The sequence below is a fragment of the Sciurus vulgaris genome (assembly GCF_902686455.1).
Source record: "Sciurus vulgaris genome assembly, chromosome: 10".
In the NCBI taxonomy this organism is placed as follows: domain Eukaryota; kingdom Metazoa; phylum Chordata; class Mammalia; order Rodentia; family Sciuridae; genus Sciurus; species Sciurus vulgaris.
The window spans coordinates 125,412,378-125,437,868 of record NC_136470.1 but is presented as its reverse complement, the minus strand read 5'-3'; the positions used below and the strand labels follow the sequence as shown (position 1 = coordinate 125,437,868).

The 25,491-nt window shown below is 46.3% G+C and overlaps 1 protein-coding gene across 2 annotated transcripts in view; it reads right to left on the bottom strand.

Annotated features, from left to right (window-relative positions):
* Positions 1–25,491, bottom strand: part of MRAS (muscle RAS oncogene homolog) — a 52,189-nt gene that overhangs the window by 5,794 nt on the left and 20,904 nt on the right. For both annotated transcript variants that reach the window (XM_079156051.1, XM_079156052.1), the window contains exons 2-4: positions 24,865–25,075; positions 4,323–4,476; positions 3,191–3,290 (exon numbers count right to left, since the gene is read on the bottom strand). In XM_079156051.1, coding sequence (XP_079012177.1) covers positions 3,191–3,290; positions 4,323–4,476; positions 24,865–25,057 — 447 coding nt within the window. In that variant the 5' untranslated portion in view covers positions 25,058–25,075. The remainder of the gene's footprint in view (positions 1–3,190; positions 3,291–4,322; positions 4,477–24,864; positions 25,076–25,491) is intronic.

The window sequence follows — 25,491 nt, the reverse complement described above, 5'->3', positions numbered from 1 at the left end:
GCATCGGATTGTACTGAAAGTGCTGTCCACTGTGGGCTGTTTGGGGTCCCAGGTCCCAGCATCCCTGACCTCACTGAATGCCCACATTAACCCTTGGAGACTGGCAGGATCTTCATTCTGCAGCGGGAGGTGGCTGAGGGTGATGTACTGGCATGAGATCTACTGGGACCGGCAGAGTCCAGGTCTGCACCAGGCACATGTTCCACTTCCCCATCTGGCCTCCCATGGACAGCCTCTAGGTTGGACACCATGTACAGGGGTGGCAGGTGCCTCACTTATGTGCTGGTAGAGCTCTGAGCCTTTGTGGGTCAGGCCAATGGCCACCTTGAGCATGCCCAGAAGGGAGACAGGAAGGCACGTGCTGCCAGAGCTGGGACCTGCCTGGAGTCCCTTCACTTCCCGTACACCGACAACTCAGTAAGCCCCCAGCTTCCAGGAGTTTCAGCCCTCTGCTGCCTGTGGCCCCAATCACTGGGCTCAGAATACGTGACTTGTACTATCCCCCCAGGTCCCTGGGCACGTTCCACCTTCTCTTCTTTTTTTGGGGTACTAGGGATTGAACTCAGGGGCTCAACACTGAGCCACATCCCCAGCCCTATTTCATATTTTATTTAGAGACAGGGTCTCACGGAGTTGCTTAAGTGTCTCACTTTTGCCGAGGCTGGCTTTGAACTCATGATCCTCCTTCCTCAGCCTCCAGAGCCACTGGGATTACAGGTGTGCATCACCGTGCCCAGCATGTTCCACCTCCTTTATGGGGGCCCTGCCTCTACCTCTGAAGAAAGTCTGAGGTGCATCCTTGGGTTCTTAGAATTCAGGATTTTAGTAGCAATTGGACTAAGGGAAGCCCTGCAATAAATGGTGGTACCATTAAACTCCATCCAAGGGCCAGAAAATACCATCTTCATGCATCAGGTGGGAGCACCCTGTCTCAGTCACCTAGAGAGGAACGGGTCTCACAAGCTATTAAGTCGGGATGTCATTGAGAGCAGCTCCTGGAGTCCTTTGGTTGAACAAATGAGGCAGCAGCACTTTCCCTGGGGGAAGAACATCAGGCTGAGGTGAGAGACCTGGCGCCCCTGGATCTCCTTCCCTTCTAGTTGCAAAATTCAGCTCTGGAGGCCTAAGCAGCACCAGTGAGCCTCCACAATCCCCACTGCAGCTGGGAGGGAAAACCCGAGGGCGCCTGTGGACGCCCCAGCCAACCCCACTCCGACCTGCGGAACTGGTCATCGGATGGCGGTCAAGACTATGAAATGGAAATCGCCCCGGAGGCCATCTCTGTTGAGTATGCCAGGCCCTCATGTGCTCTCCCAGGCCTGTGTCTAATACTGGACATGGTGGTCACTTCCCAGGCTCCCCTGGAGGCTTCCGGGCAGCTCCTGGCCTGGCTGACCACTCCCGGCTCCTAGAGGAGCCACTGTCTTGACTTAGCTTCCAAACTCCCTGATCTGGTCCTTGGATATGGCTGACTGCTTGTTTTTCTTGTCGATCCCTCTTTGTCTCCCCAGACCCACAACAGGAAGGGTCCCCAGCCTCAGCCCCAGGACCCCTTCCCCACCTACACGTACTCCCTTGGGTATCATGGCTTTGAATTCTGTCTTCTGACTGCTGTCCTGGCATCTCCCCTGGGTCATCTGTGAGGCCCCTAAACTGAAGACACTGATAACCATGCTCCTGTCTTTCCCTTACTGACTCCTCCTGTCCCTCCCTGCTCAGTTACTGGAACTCCGGTCTTCTGTAGTTGCTCATGCCCAAACCCGGGAACCATCCATGGGGCCTTTGTTTCTCTCTCCTCATATCCAGCCTGTGAGGAAATGCTGTGAGCTCTTAGAAACCCAGCCCAGCACCCCCACGAACACCACTCAGGTCCAAGTCAGTCTTGTGTGGGCCACTGGGATAGTCTCCCCCTTATCTCCCTGTCCTTAGCCTTGCCCCGCAGGGACTCTACTCCATGCAGTCAGGCCACGGCCCTCCTTACTCAAAGCTCTCCAGTGATTTCCCTCCTCACAGTAAAAATCTCACAAGGATTAAAACCACCTATCCATCTTCACTTCCAAACTCACCCCTCCTGCTCCCTCTGCTGGGCCACCATGGCCTCTTTGATTCTGTAAACTCCCACCTCAGGGTCTTTGCACACATGATTCCCTTTGTAGAATATTCTTTCTTTCTTTATTTATTTTTGCGGTGCTGGGGATTGAACCCAGGGCCTTGTGCTTGCGAGGCGAGCACTCTACCAACTGAGCTATCTCCCCAGCCCTTCCCCTTGTAGAATATTCTATCCCCAGACATCTGCAGCGCTCATTCCCTTGCCTATGAACTGCCTGCTGAATGGAACCTTCCAGCAAGCCTTTTCCTGATTATCCTATCTGGAAAGCATCCTCTCCACTCCACATCCCAGATCCCCTTTCCCTGTATTTGTTTCCATAACACATAACTAACTTTAAGAACTCTAATTTGCTTTGCTTATAGTCTCTCTCTGTCACTGGAGGTAGGCCCCACAAGGTGGGGGTTCCTGTTTCCCAGGGCCTAGAATGATGGAATGAATAAGTGAACAGAGGGCAGAGACAGGCAGTTTACTTCCGGTGCATCCCCTCTTCAACTTGCAGAGCTGGGTCAATGGCCAGAGGGGAGGGTCCACTTGGCAGCAGACCTCCCAAAGGAGGCAACTAGAGGGCACAGACCATGTCCACTAGGGTTGGGGTGCACAGAGACCCCACCTAGCAACACTAGAAAACCTAAGATTTTCTGCTGCTGTTCAGGCTGTGGCCTGGGTAAACCTCAGTGTAGTCAGTGGTCAAGTGGGGATAAGGATGCCTACCAGGAGTTGCTAATGACCTGGTGCACCTGTGGAACAGGGCAGAGCTCACAAACAGAGTGGACTCCAGTGAGCATGAGTGTGCAGAGGTGGACCGAAGAATGAATCTGCTGGGTCCCGGGGGCGCCGAGTAGCCCTCTGCCAGGAGGTGGGCTGAACGCCACTAGGAAGGTACCCGGTCCCCACATCAGAACTTCTAATGACGACAGAGGGTGTTTTCTCTCTGCCTTGTTTTAAAAAATTTCTCCCCATCACATTATGCCCCGAAGGCCCTGTGGAATCCGGCACTACCCAGGAGACCCGAGTTCCAGTTCCGAAGGCCGGCACTGCTGAATCCTCCAGCCCCACGCGGCCCAAGGCAGGTGCACCTACATTGTGTTTGGTCGCCATTTCTTTTCCTTGCTCCCTGGTGATTTTTCTCAGATGCATCAAATCGACCTTGTTGGCCACGAGGATCATGGGGAATGATTCCCTGGAAATAAAAGAACAGTGAGGCCCAATGCATGGTTGAGGCGGCACAGTCAAACCTCAGGGTAACAGCCTGCCTGGCCTGGCGCTGCAGAGCCCCTTCCCTCCTCCTCCTTTCCAGAAAGAAAGGGCCTGGGGGTGGGTGTCTGGGTTTTGAAGCCTCAGGCCTGTCACAAGGCTGGCGGTGAGGCCGGTCCAGAGGCCAAGCTACCATCCAAATTGACAATCTCGCTACATCTGTGGCAGCACTGGGTATTTTTATTTTTTAAAAATTGTAATTGCAAAGGTGAAAATGGCACTTTATTATGTCCCTTACATTGTTTTTTGAATGGCTAGAAAATGAAATATTTTCCCACCTGAGTCAGTTTTGAGGTTCATATACTCAGGGGCTTAACCGCAGATCTGTGCATGTGTCCCTTTACCTGGTAAAGTCATTAACCTTTTCTCCTTTAGAACAGGTGTTAATTGGATTTTTCTGTTTACTGGGATTGGTCAGAGCTTGCTGTTTTCTATTAGTTCCTGTTTATTGTCTTTGCCTCTTTGAGATCCAATGAACTGACAAGCCAGCTGGGCTTAAAAGAGACTCAAAATTATTTAATTACACTCTACGAAACAAGAAAAATGTGCTTTTAATGAGAGGCTTGTAAACCTCACAGTCAAATGTGATTTAATCAGTGGCGAGGTATACTACAGAGCAAATGCACTTGTTCTTTGTCCATCATATAACTTGGTTCACGTGGAGGTGAAACACGGAGATGTTGCTGCTGATTCCCTGACCTGAGGACAGTTCAGGAAGATGGGAGGATGGACGCTTTGAGCCTTGGAAGCTGTTTGGCCCTGAAGAAAAATCTAGGGGTGGGGTAGAAAATCTAGGAGTAGAAAAATCTAGGAACTGACCAGCGGGTCTGTGGGAGGAGAGAATTCAGCTCTGCCCCTCCCTGGGAGAGAGGAAGAGGGAAGAGGAGGAAGAGAACCAAAGGCAGAACAGAGCCTCCTGCAGGCCAGGAGCTGGGAGGCCCTGCCCCACGGCCCTCACCTGTCCTTGACGCGCAGGATGAGCTGGTGGAAGCGGTCCACGTGCTCGAAGCTGGCCTTGTCAGTGACGGAGTAGACGATGAGGAAGCCGTCCCCCGTGCGCATGTACTGCTCCCGCATGGCGCTGAACTCCTCCTGCCCCGCTGTGTCCAGAACTGCGGAGAGACGAGGCCGCTCAGGGGCTGCCAGCATCCTGCTGGGGTCCCCTTAGCCTGCAGACCCCCAGGCAGTGGCTGCTGCTGTCCCCACAAGAGGCTGCCCAAGCTCCTCGGGCTGAGTGGGCCTTGAGTCACCTCAGGGGCCACTTCAGCGTGAGGCTCTGCCTGGATCGTTTGAACCCAGGTGCTCACTGGGCCTCAATTCCCTGATCCACAGACAAGCTACGAAAAAAATAAGTGATCAGCTCTCACAAACCCTCTTTCAAAACTCCCCTGGGGAGTCCCCAGGGGCCGGGAGACTCCCTGCTGCAGCATTTATAGAGCAGGATTCTTTGGGAAGCTTCCTGATTCTCTCAGCCTCCAGTTCTGCCATCTTGCTGCCCCCTGTGGAGAAAAAGCACGTCTGTGGATGAACCTGGGGAAGCCCCGAGGAGGCCACTGGTCAGTGTGGACAGACACCAGGTAGGCCTTGGTGAAGCAATGGCCCTCAGCAGCTAGGGGCTCTCACCTCTAGGATGGGGCTGTCACAGGGGTGGCGGGAATAGTGCTGGGGCAGGAAGCAGGGGCCCCTGGGGAAGGAGACTGGGGGGACCATGAGAAAGGTCCTTCCCTCCAAGCCACCCATCCCTCACACTACTCCCACCCCCCTGACCCCCAGGGCTCACCCTTCCTGGTGAGATCAAGTGCTCAGCCTCTGCCTGGCTTGGAGAGTCACAGCCACAGCTGGGGTGTCTGACCCCTTCTACCCTACAGAGTCCAAGGTCTAAACTGTGGGCTCCTGCATGCCCCTGCTCACTGTCTGAGGTCCCTGCTCAGCCCACTCTCTGACCAGACCCAATCTCTCCCTCTCTCTAGGGGCAATGGAGTTGGTGGTTACAGATTTTGGAGTCAGACCACTGGGCTGCGCCTGACTCCTCAGTCCCAGGGTGTGGCCTTGGGAAGGCTCATTTCTCTGTGCCTCTGTTTCCTAAAACAGGGACAGCCAGGGTTGTTCGCATTAATGTGTCTAATGCCCTGAGAGAAGTGCTGGCACAAAGAAGCCCTAGAAAAGCAACTGCCAGAAGCCGCCATCCTCTCAGGGTCTTCTCTCCCACCCTCTGGGCCTGGGGCTCCTTCCTCCTCCTCAACCTTGGCTGACTGATGTAGCATTCTGCTGCCTGAGCCCCTGGGGTTCTCCCCCCTCTGTCCCAACCCTTCCCCATACACATCTTACTGCCTGTTTAATGACCCCTTCCAAACTGTTGGCTGCCAGAGGCAGGGACCTGGTCTGTGTGAGTCACCTGGCTATTTGAGTCCCAGCACAAAATGTACCCAAATAATACTTGAATGAGCAAATAATGTGACATCTAAGCAATTTTTGTTCATTTATTTAAGAAATCTTTAAGTGTCCACGACATGCTGGGCAGGTTCGAGCCCCCTGTGGGCACATGGCAAATGGGGCAAAATCCTTGCTGTCCTAGGAATTTAGGGGCCCGTCGAGAGACAGATAAATGAGTGGAGCTGGAACGTCATGAAGAGCAATGTGGCCGGTTGGGGGGTCACTTGTCATAAGTTGGTGTTATTTATAGAAAGTTCTTTCTGGTTCCTCCTAACTGGTTCTCTTTTTCAACAGGCTGCATGTGGAAGCCAGGGAACGAGTTAGGGGCTTGTGCAGCCATCCGGGCAGGATGTGATGGGAGGCTGTGGGAGGTGGCCAGGTCCGGCCACTCTCCAGGACAGGCTGCACCAGGGGTGCTGCTGGGTCTGGCCTGGGTGACGGGGTGCATATTGGTGTCATGGACTGAGGTGGTGAGGATGGGGAAGAAGCAGGATTTGGAGGCTGTTTTTGACACAGGCTGCAAAGCCTAGAAGACCCCTGTGTGGAACTGCAGACAGATATTTGGAGACTTAAGTCAGATACTGAGAAGAAAAGAGGGGGCAAGAGACAGATGCAGAGTTGCCAGTGGCTAGATGACAATGAAAGCCACAGGATGAGCTGTTGAGGACACCCAGGATGCCAGCTCTCCTCAGAGAGGGTCTGAGAAGTGACCTGTCCCACAGCTCATCACTGATGGATGCCCTCTCCAGTCCTTCAGCACTCCAGACGGGTGACAGACAGACAGGAGGACCTGGGATGTGCACCAGACGTGAGAGAAGCCAGTGGCTATTCTGCCCCACTCCCTGGGCCTCAGACTTGTGCAGAAAGAGGGGCAGGACTCTGGACCTTGAGGTCCAGTAGCTCTGACAACCTACAACTCTTTCCTCTGGATATAAGAAGACAGGGACCTAGAGTGAGGGCCAGTGTGGTGATTGGGGGTAGGAAGACTGCACCCTCAACTGGATCCCTCCAATACAGCCTTCCCCACCCCCCCAAATAAGTCCCACTTAGAACTGCAACCAATTAAACACTTGAAAACAGCTGATGTGTGGCTGGGAAGGCCTGAATTCAATAGCAGCAGACATTCAGGTAATGTTATAATTAATATATTCACAAATTTTCTGTTACTTACCTATTGTTATTAGGTATATACTGTCTAAACAAAAACTAGAGATCTAAGATGTTTAAAAAGATGATCATTCAATTTTTTAAAAATCTCAATAGGAAGCTGGAAATAAAATGGACCCTCTGGAAAGGACAATAGCCATTTCAGACATCGAAGGTCTTAGAAACATTGCCATGCTTTCTAAAAGAGTTCTTAGAGGATGTACTCAAGCACAGTGAAAAATAAATCCATGAAAGAAAAGAAGTAAGATTATAAATAGTCATAAGCAAAGAAAACAGCAAAATATGTGTTAAGTTTAAATACATGTTGCACAGTTTGAAGAGAATGGATAATAAATTGGAACTAAAATCTATGATGATCCATGTGTGAAGGAAGAGACCAGGAAAAAGTAAATGACCCTCACCTGGGAATTAAAAATCTGAAGTGCTCAGAAATCTGCAACTTTTTGTATACTAACATGGTGCTCGAAAATTTTTAGAAATTGGAACATTTTGGATCTTAGATTTTTGGATTAGGGATGCTCAAATGGTAAAGTCTATGCAAATGTTCCCAAATCCAAAAAACCCTGAAACCTGAAACCCCTCATGCCCCAATGTGATATTCTAGTACTAGATAAGGGATACTTGACCTGTATTAACGTTCTTGCTTCATTTGGAAAGAGGCCAAAGATACCAATTATATCCAGATTCTGATAGAAAAATTTTAAGCATACACTTTCTTATGTATGTAGAACTACACAAAGAACAGAAATAAACCCCAAACCTCCTAATCAACAGAAGAAAGAAAAACAACAAAGTAAATGGAACCAACTAAACAAAAGGCAAGAATAAACCTAATAAAAATAAGCACGTATAGTTAAAAAGTAGATGTGAAATAAGATGGCAGAAATAAATCCAATCACAATACAAATGGGGCTGAATGCACCAGTCAAAAGCAGATTCTTAGTACAAATTAAGTTTGTTACTTACTTACAAAAGACCCATAGAAAGCAAAATGACACAGATAAAATGAGAAATGAAGGATAAAAAAAGAATATACCTGCCACATGCTAACCAAAAGAAATGCAGCTGCAAAATTAAGTTCAAGGTTAAATCATTAAATAGGACATGTATAATGAGAAAAGATACAAGCATCAAAAAGTGCCAAAGTCATGAGTCAATCACTGTGAGAAACTTGAACATGTCTGTCTTAAAGATAGAACAAATGCCCCCCACCAAGTAATGATCTGTTATTAATAGAAACAAGAATATAAAATAATCCATTCACTTGAAAATTTAAAAGCTATACTGTTCTATAACTCTCCAGTTAAAGAGAAAAGCAAAACAGAAATTACAAATAATTTGTAATTGAAGGACAATGGGCCGTAATAAGACCTCTGATTTGAGGCCAAAATGGTTCTCAGAGGAAAATTAAAGCTTTAAATGCATTTTGGAAGGAAAAAAAAAAAAACCTGAAAATTAACTAAGCACTCAAATTGGGAAACTAGAAAAGGCAAAATAAAACCAAAGAGAGAACAAGAAAATCGATAAAAGTAGAGGGAGGAGGGGGAAAGTAGTTGAATCTAAAATATCTAAAATTCTTTAACAGATCCAATTTTAAAAATCTTGAGCAATTCTTGTTGGAGAGAAAAAAAGAAAAGAAAAATAAGCATTTGGAAGGAGAAAAGGCCTGTGACTATGGATACAGATATATTTAATTATAAAAGAAAACTAGTAACAGTTTGATAGCAACACATTTTCATTTCTAGAAGAAAGAGATGATTTAAGAAAATATAAAGAATCAAAACTGGCTCGAGAAGACAAAACCTGGGGCTGAGGTTGTGGCTCAGGGGTAGAGCGCTTGCCTGGCATGTATGAGCCTGGATTTGATACTCAGCACCACATACAAATAAATAAAAGATTCAATGACAACTAAAACAAAATTAAAAAAAAATAGGACCTGAATACACCAATAACTGCAGATAAAACTGAAGAGAGCACCAAGGGCAGAAAGCTATTCTTGGCCCTGGGGGCGGGGGCAGCTGGGAAGGAGTGGGGCTGAGCTGGACCCTAGTCCGGGTTGGGGTCCAACTCTTGCCCAGCTTCACACACACACACACACACACACACCTCCGTAGCTCCTTAGGGAAGGCGGAAGACCATGGCAGCTATGCTGATAGGACATGAGGGCTCCACCTGTGTGCCCACGCCTCATGGCAGGAAGGAGGAGGACTCCAGAGACACACAGCGTTAGTCACTGGGAGAAGAGGGCTTCTGCCGCTGTGTGTGTGTGTGTGTGGGGGGGGGGGGTGGATACAGCCAGAGTAGAGGGAGCAGGGAGATTTCAGAGGCAGCACCAGGTCTCTCTGCCCTGCCCCGTCCCCAGTCCTCCCCAGGGAGGTGGTGGTGTTGGCCAGGGAGCCAGCTCCATTGCACAGGAAGACTGAAGTGGTGACTGCTAGATTTCAGAAGCCGAGACCCACACACTGGCATGGCATGAAGTCCCAGGCAGGCTGGCAGCCAGCATGGAGAGGCACCAGCCTGGGTTCCTAATGGGACTGCCAAGACTTCCTCCTCCTCCTCCTCCTCCTCCTCTAACGAGAGGGTGTGTGACCAGCCACCTAGAACCAGCCAAGCTGTGTCTCAATTTTACACGTTTGCTAAGCCTGTGACCTCCATCTTCAATGCCCGTTCCCCTCCCCTGGGCCGTCCCAGCCACCCTCCAGCTCACCCTCCAGCTCCACGCAACTGATCTCTGCTCCTCAGGAGAAGGCTCGGCCTCTGACCTCCATCTTCGAATGCTTTCTATTGCATGAGCCTCACCACCTGGCTCAGCTCCCCACCTAGCAGTGGAGACCTAGAGAGTAGGTGCCTGGCATTCATATCCCTGGCCCTCCTGGAAGCTTCAGCACCCGATGAGGGCTCAAAAACTGTGCACAATGACAAGACAAATCCAGGGCATGGGACAGGAAATGCTGAGACCATGCTGAACCTGTGCTGCGCTCCAGCAGTAAGGGAAATCACTAACCACTGACCTTCTAACTTCTGCAATGCAACCTTCAGGGGGAAGGTTCTGGAATCTAAAACAATAGAGACGATAATTTCTAGGGATAATATGCTTAGTGCTCTCTCTAATCCCTAGATCCACTGAGCAATGAAAAGAGCCTGTTCTATAGGGGAGTTGGTGGGGAAGACTGAGCCCTTCCAAGGAATGGATTCAGGTCGGATAACATCCCCAATGGAGCACAGATCCTGCTGGGCCCCCTCCTGGCCATTTGCATCTGTGCTCCCTTTCTGGGTAAAGGCGCATGTGGAGCAGTGGTCGGTGCCCTGCAGCAGGGCTGCTGCGGCAACCCAGCACTGTTCCCAGAAAAAGGGTCACTCGCTTCAACTTCTCCAAAGTGCTGGCAGGATATGGAAAGCCAGGTCACCGGGGACTCTATGGAAGAGGGAGCTAAAAGTCCTATAGAGGCACCAGCTGGCTTCCTAGCTATGGGGGAAGATTCCTTCTGGCAGTGGCCCCAACTCCCTCAACACGCTCACTTAAGGACAGCAGCAGCAGTGGAGGAGAGCCAGCCACCGGCCCGGGCATGCGTGTTCTAGGGGCCACACTACTGCAGCATGGGGGGTGGAGTGAGGGGGCCTTGGGGTAAGTTTTCATGAGGTCCATGGCCCCCCTGAGTCAGGGTGCAAGTTGCATGTGAGGGTGAACATTCTGGAAAGATGGTCCCAGGCTTTGTGGGGTTCTTAGAGGAGCCAGGAACACCCCCTCCCTCAGATGTTGGTTGCCCTCTGGGAGGAAGAAGAAAGAGCAGAGAGCATGGCAGGGGTCTCAGCAGTGTAACCAGAGCTCAGGAACAGGTGGGAGCCTGGGAGAGGCCTGGCAGCGGGGAGGCCAGGGAGGCCAGGCTGTGGCCTCCAAACCCATTTCCACCTCACAGCCACTCTGGGAAGCCATCCCTCCACAGGCGAAGAAAGGGAGGCAGGGCAACACCACTGAGTCATTCAGGCTCACACAGCTAGTAAGCAGCGGGGCAGGACCAGAACCCACGCCTCTCTGAGTCCAGGCCTCTCTGCCCCTGGCACAAGGCTGGCTTTGAGCGGGAAGCCAGCAGCAGTGCCCTGAGGCCCAAAGAGAATCAGCTCTAAAGGGAGGGAGTCAGGACAGAGGGCTGAGGATGCAGAGATGACCATGAAGGCCTAGAGGCCACACTTTCTGCACCCATCCCAGACGGTCATGCCACATGCTCACCATGCCATGCCTGCTTCTGGGCTCCACCTGTGCCTGGGAGGAGAGAGACCACGCTGTGCAGGCTGGTTCCCTTTGCAGTTCTGGCACTAACTTCCAGAGCCTTCAGAGCAACCAGCCATTCCAAACACATCCTTCTCCAGCGAGTCTCCTATTTCCTGGTGAGCATGTGTTATAGATCAGATATGAGGTGTCCTCCTGTATTGTCCTATGTCAGTACAGGGATGTTTGGAGGTCAGATGATTGGCTTGTCCATCCTAATTTGAATGGACTGGCTGGGTGATAACTATAGGCAGATGGGGCATGGAAATAAAAAAAAAGAAAAACACTATGCTAAGTGAAAGAAGCCAGTCACAAAAGGCCACACGTTGTGTGATTATTTATATGAAATGTTCAGAATAGGCAAATCCACAAAGGGAGAGCATGGCTTAGAGGGTGCGGGGCCTGGGGAAGGGAAAAGCGGGGGTGGTTTTTTTGGGGGGTGGGAGGTGATGAAAACTCCAGGAATTAGTGTTGATTCAGTGGTTACTGATTCATGAATCAACCAGCAACTTCTGCTTGAAGGACCCTGGGAGTACACTAAAAAGCCACTGAACTTCACATGTGACTTTTATGTGTGAATTCTCTCAGTAGAAAAATTATGTGAGAAAAACGTCTGCCTACCTCCCTTTCTCTGAAGTGCACGCTCCCCCCGACCCTCTCACTGACAGTGGATGGCCTGCTCCTCCCTCCAAGACCACCCGCCACTGGGGCCCCCCTGCTCCTGTCCCCGGTCACATAAGGACATCATGGCTACTGCTCCTCTGTCCACACACAGCAGCATCCTTTTCTCTATCAGCTATTTTCCAGAGCATGCTATAATTTCTTTCCTCTTAAATAAAATAAAACCAAAAGATTAAAAATAAGAAAGCCCTGCCCATCGACCTCCCACCCCACTTTCTGCTCCTCTTCAAGGCCATGCTCTTTGCTGGCCTGTCCTCTCTCCCACTCTCTAATCCGCTCTAATCAGATTTTCTTTCCCCACCACTCTGCCAAAGCTGACCTTGTCAAGCTGCCAGTGACCTTCACGGCATGAAATCCAACAGGCACAGCTCAGTCCTATACTTGATGGTCCCCTTTTTGTGAAACATCACCTTCCGGTGGATCCCACCCTCTCTCTGTCATCCTCCCACTGCAGTGACCAGATCCTGCTCTGTGTCTCCCTCTCCCCAGGTCCTAATTCTTGGTGTTTCCTTCTCTAGCCATATTCCCCTTCTGGGTGACCCACCTTATAGAATTCCATGTTACTTCCCAAATTTCCATCCGCAGCCCACATCTCCCCTGCTTCAGGCTTAGACACCCAGCGAATGCCTTGACTTTTGCTTGTACGTGTGAAAGGCATTTCAGAAGTAAAGTGTCCAAAATGAGACTCCTGATTTCCCCAAACCTGCCTTTCACCCGTCTTCCCGATCTCGATGAATATGACTCTATTCTCCCAGCTGCGCGGGCCGGACTCCTTTCTCTCCACTCCTCACTCCATCTCATCTGCTCCATCAACAATCCCATGGCTTCCTCATTCAACAGACATTCAGAACCTACCCATTCTCAGCTCCTTCCTCGTCCACCATCAGGAGCCTCTTCACTGATCCCTCTGGTTCTGCCCTGGATCCCCTAAGGTCTGATCTCCACACCAGAGCCAGAGCAAGCCTTTAAGGTATTAGTCAGCTCTTGTCCTTCCTCTGCTTAAAACCCTCCATGGCTTCTCATTTCCCGACAAGGTCCTGTGAGATCCCTCCCATCCAGCTGCCTCCTACCAGCCTCCCCAGCTATTCCCCAAACAGGCCAGTACCCCTACCTCACAGCCTTCGCCCTTGACATGCCCCTACACAGGTAGAGCTTTCTCTCCAATCTCCATTCCATCACCTGATCAGACAGACGTTCCCTGAGCAGCCCACAGAAGACAGCCACCCCTTCCTCCCTGCCTCCCTCCCATCCCTTGCCTCTTTCTCCATCTTGACATTTATCACCGCCTGACACCATACACATATCTTTACGCTCTGCGCCCCATGCTGTATCCGAGCTTCCTGAGAGCAGGAATTGCTGCACCCTACCAGACCCAAAGAGAGCCAGGTGCATGGCAGTGCTCAGAGGTATTTGTTGAGTAAATTAACATTCACTCAGGGTCACTGAGTGAATCACTGAGGAAAGAAGTGATCTCCCTAAGTCGGTGTAAGCCTTACTTCCCGACCTCTCCAGATCCAGGACATGGGTCAGTGACCTTCATCTGCATAGGCAATGGGGCCTATTCTTAAAAGCCCTTGTAATTAGTAATATAAATCATATTAGAGTAACCACAGCAACAGCAGCATCTACTGGGGTTCATTATAACCTTGCAAGGTGCCTCTGCCCCTGGCTCACTCAATAGATGTAAAAGGTACAAAGTCTGGGCTGGATCTGAGACACAATGGTGGCAAAGGCAGAGTCCCTCTCCTAGAGAAGCCACCAATTTGTATTTTTTCACTTATTCTTTGCAACAATTATGAGGACATATCCCATGTGGATAGGGGGCCCATCAATAAAGGTGGAAGGTCTTTGTCCTGAGACTGCCTTTCCCTAAATGGGGGAGAAGCCCCCAGTTACCAGGCCTCCATCTGGTGAGTACAGCTGACAGGAACAACCTCAAAGCCCAAACCAAAGCTCAAAGCCCAGCACATCACCCAATACCAGGCAGACAGGTGAGATCTCAGAGCCACCTGTCAGGCTGGTGTGCTAGGCCCAGAACGGTCACGTGACTTGTAACTGCCATCACTGTGAAGATCCAAAGTGACAGTACAACCCACACTCATTGCAAGAGTTGGGACCTGACTGATGGCAGCAGAGGAGGAACAGCAGCCGGGGTGGGGTGACGACAAGCCTAGAATGAGCCCAGGCTGTGCTGGGGCTTCAGGGGTAGCCACTTCTTCACACTCACACCTCCATCACAGAGTCCAAGCCTAATGCACTGATCCCAGGTGGGAGGCTGGTGACAGGTCCTTTGGCTCCCCGGCTAGGGTGAGCAGAGCAGGATTAAGATCCCTGGCTTTGGGGGCAGAGGGAATGGGCCTCTAATCAGCTGTGTGATCTGTTTCTTCACCTGAGTCTCGGTTCCCTCACCTGCAGGGGCTCCATTAACCAGAGGACTGCTGGACAGGTGTGGGCTAGGTGGTCTGGCTTCCCAGAGGAAAGTCCCTTGGGGCTCAGGGTGGCAGCAGGAGCATTTTTCCAGAGGTTTCACTATCTTAACGAGCCCAGTAGGACTGGTGCATACCACCTGCACAGCAGCCGTGCTTACCTGCAAATGAGCCAATGGAATCTCAGTGATCTCAATCTAGCAGGACTGACACAAAGAAGAAACGAAGCAAACCTTGCAACTGAGTGTGAGGTGTGGCCTTCAAGGAAAGTCTGGTCAGTAGTAACTGCTATCACAGCTCTGAGGGCTGAAGGAGCAACAGCAAGAGGGTTCCAGAGCAGATCCGGCATCCCTGTGAGGGGGGCTTCCTACCAGTGAGTCCTGCCCCAGGCATCCTGGTGACCAGTGGGCTCCAGGCAACTGGAAGCATCCGAGCAGGGATGACTGAGGCAACCAGGAGAAGGGTGATTCTGTCACCTCCGGCCAGCAGCCATTCTCACTGCTGCAGGGAAAGGAAGAAATTCCTCCCACACCATCTCTGGGGCAAAGGGGAGGATGTGTGGAGGGGCAGGCCACTCTGCTTACACCCCATTCTTACTCGGGGCCCATGGGAAGTGGCCAGTGTGAAGCTGGCTGTAGGACTGAGCATAGGTGCCCACTTGGAAAGGCCCCGAGCTCAGCAGAAAGCTCTCAATAAATGCTCTGCTTCCTCTCCCTGCTCTTCCAAGAGCCTCCTCTCCTCCCTGACCCCAGAAAGAATGTGGATTCAAGTGTTCGGGGGAAAAGCCAGGTCCAGGCCCCTCAGAAAAGACAACAGCACTTGTGTGTAGGGTTTGGGCAGAAGCCAGGGTGGAAATGTCCTGGCTTCTGAGGGCCCCGGAGAAGAGCCAGGCTTTAGCTCTTTGCCAACACCAAGCCTTTGCTGGAGAGACAGGGGACAGAGAGGCTGCAGGGGTGGGCCCCAGAGCCACTAGGTGGGAAGCAGGTCTGGAGACTCAGGGCCCCCGCTGCTCTCTGGTGATGGAAGAAAGGTTCCAGAGGTGAGCGGGGCAGAGGGTGGGGCCAGGAGTCACAGGGGCTCTGGGGAGAACACCCGAGCATCTGACGTGTGGTCAGAGCAGTGGTGAGCACCTGGCCCCAGAAGGTCACAGGCAAGAGCACAGTACGAAGGGCCAGGGACCTGTCTGTTGATCCTGATAACCCAGCCGCATGCCTTCTCCTGGGACTTCAGCTCTCACTCCCAAGGGTCCTGCTCAACTGTGTGATGTGGGCAAGGGATTCCCTACACAACCAGACTGACCGTGTCTCGGAGACAAAGGGAAGTTCAAACCACTGTGGCTGTCGGATATGTGGCTTTACTTTCTTCACATTCAACACAAGCCTATGACACAGCTCCCACCACAGTGCTTGTAAAGGTGAAGAGAGAGCACATGCCAACAAAAATAGAAAAGAAAGAAAGAAAACAACAGGCCAATACCTTTGATGAACACAGATGCAAAAATCCTTCATAAAATTCTTGCAAACCAAATTCAACAACACAGTAAAACAATCATCCACCATGGTTTTAGTCAGCTTTTTCATCACTGTGACCAAAAGACCTGACAAGAATAATTTTAGAGAAGGAAAATTTTATTTGGTTTCCGAGGTCTGAGTTCATAGATGGCTGACTTTGTTTTTCTGGGTTCAAGGTGAATCAGGACATCATGAAGGAAGGGTATGGAGAAGGAAACAGCTCAGGACATGGTAACAAAGAAGCAGAGAGAGCTCTGCTCACCAGGGACAAAACTAAACCCCAAAGGCATGTCCCCCATGACCACCCCACCTGCTTACAGTTACCACCCAGTAATCCATATTGGTGTGTTAACCCATTGATTAGGTCACAACTGGTACTCTAACCATTTCACCTCTGAAAATTCTTGCATTATCTCACACATGAGATTCTGGGGGACGCCTCATTTCTAAACCCTAACAACAATGATCAAGTTGTTTTCATTCCAGAACTGCAAGGATGGTCTAACATATGCAAATCAATAAATATAACACACCACATAAATAGGATTAAGGATAAAAATCACACAATCATCTCAATAGATGCTGAGATTCTTCAATAAAATTCAACATTCCTTCATGATAAAATCCCTGAAGAAAGTAGGTCTAGAAGGATTTCACCTCAACATAATAACAGCTCTATCTGACAAACTCAAAGCCAACATCATACTGAGTGGAGAAAAATGAAAACATTCCCTCCAAAATCAGGAATGAGACAAGGTTGCTCACCCTCCCCACTCCTATTCACTTGAAGGTTTAGCCAGAGCAATTAGGCAAGAGAAGGAACTAGAAATACCAACAGAAAAGGAGGAAGTCAAATTATTCCTATTTGCAGATGATATGATTCTATACTTAGAAGACCTTTAAAATTCTACCAGAAAACTCTTAGATCTGATAAAGAAGTTTAGCAAACAGGATACAAAATTAACATACAAAATCAATAGCTCGCCTATCAGTAGTTTACAAATGATGAACACAATAAGAAAGAAATCAGAAAAATAATTCCACTCGCAAAAACTTCAAAAGAGGTATAAAATATCCAGGAATACACACAACCAAGGAGGGGAAAGACCTCTACAATGAACACAGGTACGATGAAGAAGGAAACTGAAGAAGACACTAGAAGATGGAATGGGCTCCTGTGTTCATGGATCAGCCAAATTAATACTGGTAAAATGGCCACACTGATGAAACTGAACTACAGTCAATGCGATTCGTCAACATACCAGGCTATTCTTCAAGGAACTAGAAAAAAAAATCCTAAAATTCATATGGAAGCACAAAAGACCCAGAATAGGCAAAGGGATTCTGAGCGAAACAAGCAAGGCTGGAAGTATTACAAGATCCAATTTCAAAATACATTACCAACAAAGCCACAGTGACAAAAACAGCCTGGCACTGACACAGAAACAGACCTGGAGTCCACTGGAATAGAACAGAGGACAAAACGTACGCTGGAGAAAAGAGTCTCTCTAACAAGCGGTACCGGGAAAACTACATGTCCACATAGAAGACAGAACAGCGGTGCAGCAGTCCACACCTGTAACCACAGCTCTCCGGAGGCTGAGGCAGGAAGGTTACAAGTTCCAGGCCAGACGAGGCAACTTTTTGGGACACATTCTCAAAATAAAAGTGGCAGAGCACTTGCCTGGCTTGTGCAAGGCCCTGATTGATCCTTAGCACCAAAAACAAAACAAAACAAAAAAATTGAAACTAGATTCCAATCTCTCACCCTGTACAAAAATCAATTCTAAATGGATCAAAGACCTAAGTATAAGGCAGGAAAGTTTGAAACTGCCAGAAGAAAACATACGGGAAACACTTCAAAAAACAGGCACAGGTAATGACTTCTTGAGTAGGATTCCAAGGGCTCAGAAAACAATATCGAGAATCAACAAATGGGATGGCATCAGATTAAGAAGTTTCTGCCAGCAAAGGAAATAGAGTGAAGAGAGAGCCTTCAGAATAGGAGAATCTTTGCCAGCTGCTCTTCCTACAGAGGATTAAAATCCAGAATATATAAAGAATTCAAAACACTTAACACTAATGAAATAAATAACCTAGTTGGTAAACCAGCAAATTTAATGGAACAAACTATTCTCAAAAGAAGGACAAAAGGTTAATAATTATGTGAAAAAATGTTCATCATCTTTATCCATGAGAGAGATGCAAATCAAAACCACACTGCGGGGCTGAGGCTGTGGCTCAGTGGCAGAGTACTCACCTAACAGGTCAGACACTGGGTTCCATCCTCAGCACCACATAAAGATCGATCAATAAAATAAAGGTGTTGGGTTCATCCACAACTAAAAATATTTTTTAAAAAACCCACATTGCTCTTTCATCTCATCCAAGGCAGATTAGCAAACATCAAGAATATAAAAAATAATAAATGCTGGTGAGGATGTGGCATGGAGAAAGGAACTCATACGCTGTTGGTGGAAATGTAAGTGAGCAAAGCTGCCATGGGAATCAGTACGGAGGTTCCTCAGAAGACTGAAAGGAGAATTACCCTGTGACTGGCTCTACCACTCCTCGGCAGATGCCTGAAGGAAAGGAAGTCAGCACACGACAGAGACAACTGCACACCCATGTTTACCACAGCACAATTCATAATGCCCAGGTAAGGAACCAGCCCGGGTGCCTGTCAACAGACGAGCAGAAAAAGAAAAGGCGATATAGGCACATATATATATATATATAAATAAATGTTACATATATATGATATATATAAAGAAAAGATGATATATATACCTGTATATATATACATGTATCATTTCTTTATATATCATATATATATCTATATATGTATATATGTATTATTTGTACATACATGTATATATATCATCTTTTCTTTATGCATTATATATGCACTAATATATATATAATATATATTATATATAGTAATACTCCATACACACACACACACACACACACACACACACACACACACACACACATATACACACCAGAGTACTATTCAGTCATAAAAAATGATATTGCAAGAAAAAAGAACTGGAGAGCATCATGTTAATCAAAAGAAGCCAGACTCAGTAAGACAAGTGTCACATATTCTCTCTCATATGTAGAATCCCAGGGGAGAAAAAGGTGACATGAAGGTAGAAGGGAGACTAGTAGAGAAAAGGAAGGGGATGGGAGTACAGTAAGAGGGTCCTGGGAGATAGAAAGATCAAGTGTGCTATTATGGGTGAACAAATACGCCGCAAGGAGACCTGTCATTCTGCATAGCACGCACTAATTTTAAAGAAGAGTGTGTGCTGAGCACCGGCCTTCCACTTGGCAATTGCCCCATGACGTCTTTATTGGCGTGATAACCATCCACCTCCTACTGCTCATGATCACCGTCACCACCGTCATTACCACGCTGTCATGTTTTTGCTCTGAGTCTGGAAGAAGAGAAAGCACAGATTCCAGAGCTCTTGGCACTCAGTGGGGCAGAGGACAACTGAAGGCGTCTCCAGGCCTGGCACCTCCCCAGGCGAGTGGCCTCAGGGAAGCGGATTCAGGGCATTGGATGGCTTCAGCATCCCAGGGCTGCAAACCACCTGGGAAGGGCAGGCCCCAGACAGGTTCCTGGTTGCACTGAAGCCTAAGTACAACCTTCATTTAATCAAGTTCTCAAAATACAGGGCATGCTTTAAAAATCCATACTTAATATGTAGAAGAAATGTTGCAAGCATCCCTTTTCTTTTTCATTTTTTTTTGGGGGGTGGGGGTGCTCAAACTCAAGATCTTCCAGTCTATTACGGCCACATGTCAGCACGCCCAGCTGTCTTCCTTTTCTTAACAGGAGACCTTACTGAAGAGTGAAGTGTGCTTGTCTGGGACTCCGGTATCTATTCCTGAGGAGGGCCCAGGTGGGTGCCGGGCTGAGGGGAGCAAATTCAAGCTACCAGGGTGGCGTGAGAGCCACCCCTTTCTCTCCTGGTACTGCTATAAATGTTATCTCAAAATCTAAAAATCACACTTGAGGAAGATTCTTTTTCTCAGGAACTAGCGTCCAAAGTTACTTAGAAAAATGTTAGAGAAGCTTATTCGGCTATAATGAAAAATAATATTGACTGAGCTACAATTAGGTACCAGATGCAGTGTTAATCTCTTAAATGCATCTTGTAATATTTTTTCCAGAATGTTTTCTATGGAGCATAGCCCAGAATGCTGTACCAAAAAAACAGTCCCTCTGGGGAGGCCTACGGACAATATATCCTACCAATGTGCTTCTAATATGTATTTATTATATTAAAGGTTGCTATAAGTCCTGCAGTAAAGAAACTTGTTTACGTTCATTTAATTCAGTATATCCCAAGTACAGTTTTTCCAATAGGTGGTGAATGAAATTATTTTAGAAAGTACATAAATGTAAACTTTTAATTTTAATAGTTATACACACAACATATAAATAAATGTGAATAGAAGAAAAATAATAAAGCTATCACATCAAACCTGTGACCACACAGATATTGTTTAGGATTCCTTCATTCATTTGTTCATTCTATAGGTTCATTCCAAGCAGTATTCTAGATGCTGGGATATTGCAGTAAATAAAGTCCCTGCACTCATAATTTTGTATTTTAGTTGGGGGAGAGACAGAAGCTCATAAATAAGTATGGAATGTATTCAACAGTAAAGGGCAGAATGAAGAAAAACAGAGTTGAGCAGGGAGATGGAAACGACAGAGTGAGTGAATACTAGTATAGATGGCTTGGTCCGAGAGGATCTCACGGATAAGGTGACATTTAAGCCGAGCCCTAAATGAAGTGAGCATCTTTTCAGGAAGAACATACAGCACAGAGAGAACACCACATGCCAAGTCCCCAAAGTGAGAACATGCTTGGTACCTGGCAGAATGGGTCAAAGTCCCAGCTGCAGACAAGCCCCTGAAGGATGGTGCTTTCTTAATTGAGACAGTCATATACTATAATGTTCACCTCCTTGAGGTGTATACTTCAGTGTTTTTTAATATGTTCACAAAGTTGTTTTTGTTTGTTCATTTGTTTGGTACTGGGAATTGAATCCCAGGGATGTTTTACTCCTGAGGTACATCCCTGGACCTTTTTACTTTTTAAATTTTTATTTAAAAATTTAGGGTCTCTCTAAGTTGCTGAGGCTGGCCTCAAACTTGTGATCCTCCTGCCTCATCCTCCGGAGTCACTGGAATTACAGGCAAGCATCATGACACCTGGCTCAAAGTTATTGTTTTTTTCAAAATAATGATTTGGTTCTGCTTTTGGCCAAGATGGAGTAACAGGGACCAGATTTACCTTCTCACCCCAAACAACCAGAAAAACAGGCAAAGTATATGAAATAATGGTTGTCAGGATACCAGACATGGGGCAATGAAGCAAAGTGTTCCCTAAGAGATGGATCTACAATCAGCGAGGGCTTTTATGAATGCCTTGCTTATGGCCTTCAGTTCCCAGGTTGCACTATAAGGATAGAAAATGCAGGGATGGTGAAAGTCATTTTATAATAGTTGAAGGGTCAGTTCTTCAAGAGGATATACCAGTCCTAAACACTTATCTATTTACTAACAGAGTGTTACCATACATAAGTCCAAACTGATAGAACTGAAAAGAAAATCCACAATAACACACTGAAATTCAACACCCCTCTTCTTAATAATTGATAGAAAAATATTCATAAAATCAATGAAGATGTAGAAGACTTAGACAACATTTTCTGCCTGTTTGATCTAGCTGACATTCATAGACACTCTGCCCAGAGACAGGATACAAGTTCTTTCCACATACACACGAAACATTTACTGAGACAGATCATATTCCAGGCAGTAAGATATGTCTCAATAAGTTCAAATAATGCACTGCCTGTTCTCTGGAATTAAAGAGGAAGAACAGAGAGATCTCTGAAAAATTCCAAAATGTTTGAAAACTAAATAATAAACTTTAAATAATTTATGGGTCAAGGAAAAAATTCAGAGATAAATTAGGAAGAATTCAGACTGAATGAAAATGAAAATAAAACACATTAAAATTTATGGGATGCAGTTAAAGGAACAGTTAGGAGAAATTTATAGCACCAGATGAATAGCTTAGAAAAGAAGAAATGTCTCAAATCAATGACATCAGTTTGCACTTGAAGAAATTAGAACAAGAAAATTAAATCCAAAATAAGCAGGCAAGAGGATAAGAATGGAAATCAGTGGAACCAAATAAGAAAATCAATAAGTGAAAAAACTAGTTCTTTGAGAAAAATCAATAATATTTATAAATCTCTAACCAGCATGATCAGAGAAAAAAATTAGTCACAAATTACCAATATCAGGAATGGGAGAGCTGACATCACTACAGATGCTACAGATATTATAAAGATAATGAGAGAATATTATGACAACTTTATGCCAATAAATTCGATAACTTGATGAATTTAATAAATTTGGGGTGTTGGGGATGTATCTCAGTGGTAGAGCACTAGCATGTGGGAGGCCCCAAGTTTAATCCCCAGCACCTCAACAAACAAACAAACAAAATTTTCAAAGTCACAAACTACCAAAGTTCATTGAAGAATAAAGAGATAATCTGAATAGTCTTGTATCTCCTAAAGAAATTTAATTTATAGTTAAAAACTTTCCCACAAAGATAACTCCAGATCCAGATGGCCCTGTTGGCAAAGTCTACTAAGTGCATAAAGAAGAAATAATACCAATTTGGCTCAAACTCTTCTAGAAAATTGAAGAAAAGGGGATAATTCCCAACTTGTTATATAAGGCCAGCATTACTCTGATACCAAAATCAGACAGGCATTACAAGAAAAATGTAGCCCAACATCCCTCGAGAACACAGAAATAAAAATTCTCAATAAAATTTAGCAAATCAAAGTCCAAAATACATTAAAAGATAGCATATCATAACCAAGGGGGATTTATCCCAGGAATGCAAATTTGGTTTAATACTAGGGGAAAAAAATGTTATTTGCCAAGTTAACAAATGAAAGAGGAAAAACCATAGGATTATCTTGCTAGTCACCAGAAAGACATTCAATAAAATTCAACATATGTTCCTGAAGAAAAGCCTTCGCAAACTAGGAATATAAAGGGACTTCCTTGACCTAACAAAGGGCATCTATAACAGATCTTCAGCTAATGCTTAATTAATTTGTACTTAACATGGAATGACTGGAAGCTTCCCCTTAGGATCAAGAGCAAAACAAGCGGGTCTATTCTTCTTGCTTCTGTTCAAAAGTACACTAAAGGGTTTAGTCAATGAAATAAGGCAAGAAAAGAAAAAGAAAAAAAAAAACCTATCCCAAACTGGAAAGACAAAATTAAAATTGCCTTTATCACTCATATGACTATCTAGAGCTAATAAATGAGTTTCTCGATCTGCAAGCTATCAGATTAACATACAACAATCAATTGTACTTATATATACTAGCAGCAAACAACTGAAAATGAAATTTAAAAATCATTCACAATAACATCGATACAAATGTAGGTAAAAATCTGATAAAATATATAAGAGATCTTTGCACTCAGTACTTCAAAAGAATTGATGAAATTAAAGAACTAAATAAAAGAAGAGTGATAGTGTGTTCATGGGTTAGAAGGCTCCACACGTTAAGATGTCAATTCTCCTCAAATTAGTATACAGATTCAACGTAATCCCAAATTCCAGAATTTTGAACAATTCTAAAATTCATATGGAAATACTCAAGACCTAGACTAGCCAAAATAATTTTGAAAAAGAACAAAGTTGGAAATTTAACATTATCTGACTTTAAGACATATTATAAAACTCCAGTAATCAAGACAGTGTGGTACTGGTATTAAGACAAACAGATCAAAGGAATAGATTATATGGACAACAGATTTTCACCAGAGTACAAAGGCATTTTAGTGGGGAAAAGATAATCTTTCTAAACACAGTGCTGGAATGACCACATAACCATTTATGAAAAAATGAACTTTCTTCTTTCCTTATGCCTTTTGCAAAAATCAACTCAGGATAGATCATGAGCCTCAATGTAAAATCTAAAACCATTACACTTTTCTGGAAAAATAAAGAAAACAGGAAAAACGGTTGTGCCCTTGAGGCAGGCAAAGATTTCTTTTTTTTTTTGTTTTTCTCTGCGGTGCTGGGGATTGAACCCAGGGCCTTGTGCTTGCGAGGCAAGCACTCTACCAACCAAGCTATATCCCCAGCCCCCAGGCAAAGATTTCTTAGACACAATACCCAAAGCACAATTCATAAAAGAATAAGCAGATATATTGGACTGCATCAAAATTAAACACTCTGGTCTGTGAAAAAAACTGGTAAAGGAATGAAAATAAGTTATGGACTAAGAAAAAATTCATGCAGATCAAATACCTAGGAGCTCCCTTCTAGACCAACATTTTGTGATTAATGCATCTTTCTTTAAGAGGCTCAGTAATAGTGAACTAATAATCAGTAAGAATTTACAGCAGTGGTCTCTAAATTCAGCACTGCATGGGTGGTGTGTTAAAACAGATTGTTGGCCACACCCTCAGAATTTCTGAACCAGCAGGAGTCTGATAATTTGCATTTCTAATAAGTTCCACGCATCACACTTTGAGAAATACCAATTTAGAACAAATGAGAAACACAATGTCAGATCAAGATCCCCCCCAAAAAGACAATTACCAAATGAATATACTTATTAAGAAATAATTTGTCTTTCCCTTTTTTATTAACTAGAGACATCCGTAACTGTTAATCAGAGCTTCTGATCAAGCAAGCAATAACAAGCATGACATTGCTGACTTGGTACGATTCTGGTATATTTTGATTTCCACAAAGCTTTTCAAGGCCTCTAAGAAGGTCTGGCCTGTTCAGAATTCACCCAGCAAACCACACATAGCCTTATACCAACCTCCCCATAATGGCAAGAAGGAAGCCATCGTGTCCCACTGAAACTTGTCGAATTTCTCCGATCCTCCCCAACGAACACCCCACCCCAGGCAGGATCGCAGCCAGGTCTCACCGTCCAAGATGGCCCATTGACTGTCAATCTCTGTATGTTTCAGGTAGGAGTCTTCAATGGTGGGGTCGTAGTCAGGCACAAAGATCTTCTGGAAAAACTGGATGGTGAGGGCACTCTTGCCCACACCCCCGTCCCCGACCACCACCAGCTTGTACGTGGGGAGGTTGTCACTGGGGACAGCGCTGGTTGCCATGTTTCTGGTAGGTCAGACCTGGGGAGGCAAGACATGTGGGATAAAGCAGAGACCTTTTTTCTTTCAGAATGAGGGGGAAACATTCATGGGTTTTCCTCCCTTCTTATAAAGTAACCAATACTCCCCAAAATGGAAAGGGTTCAAAATGATGAACTTTAAAGAAAATAAGAGTATCACTTCCGTTGTACCATGTAGAGACCATCATTATTCAAATGATTTATTCTGCCACCATTTATCGAACACCAACTATGTGCCAGACCTGATTTTGGGTACACAGTGCCACTGTTCTTCTTTAACAAATACAGCCAAACGCCCTGTTAAAGAGCTTTTGTGTTAAAGGAGTTCAGTACCAAACTCTGCCCTCGAACTATACAGGTAAACACAAGGGCTTTGGTCAGAGCATGGGTGACACAAAGGTCCACCTTTCACATCGT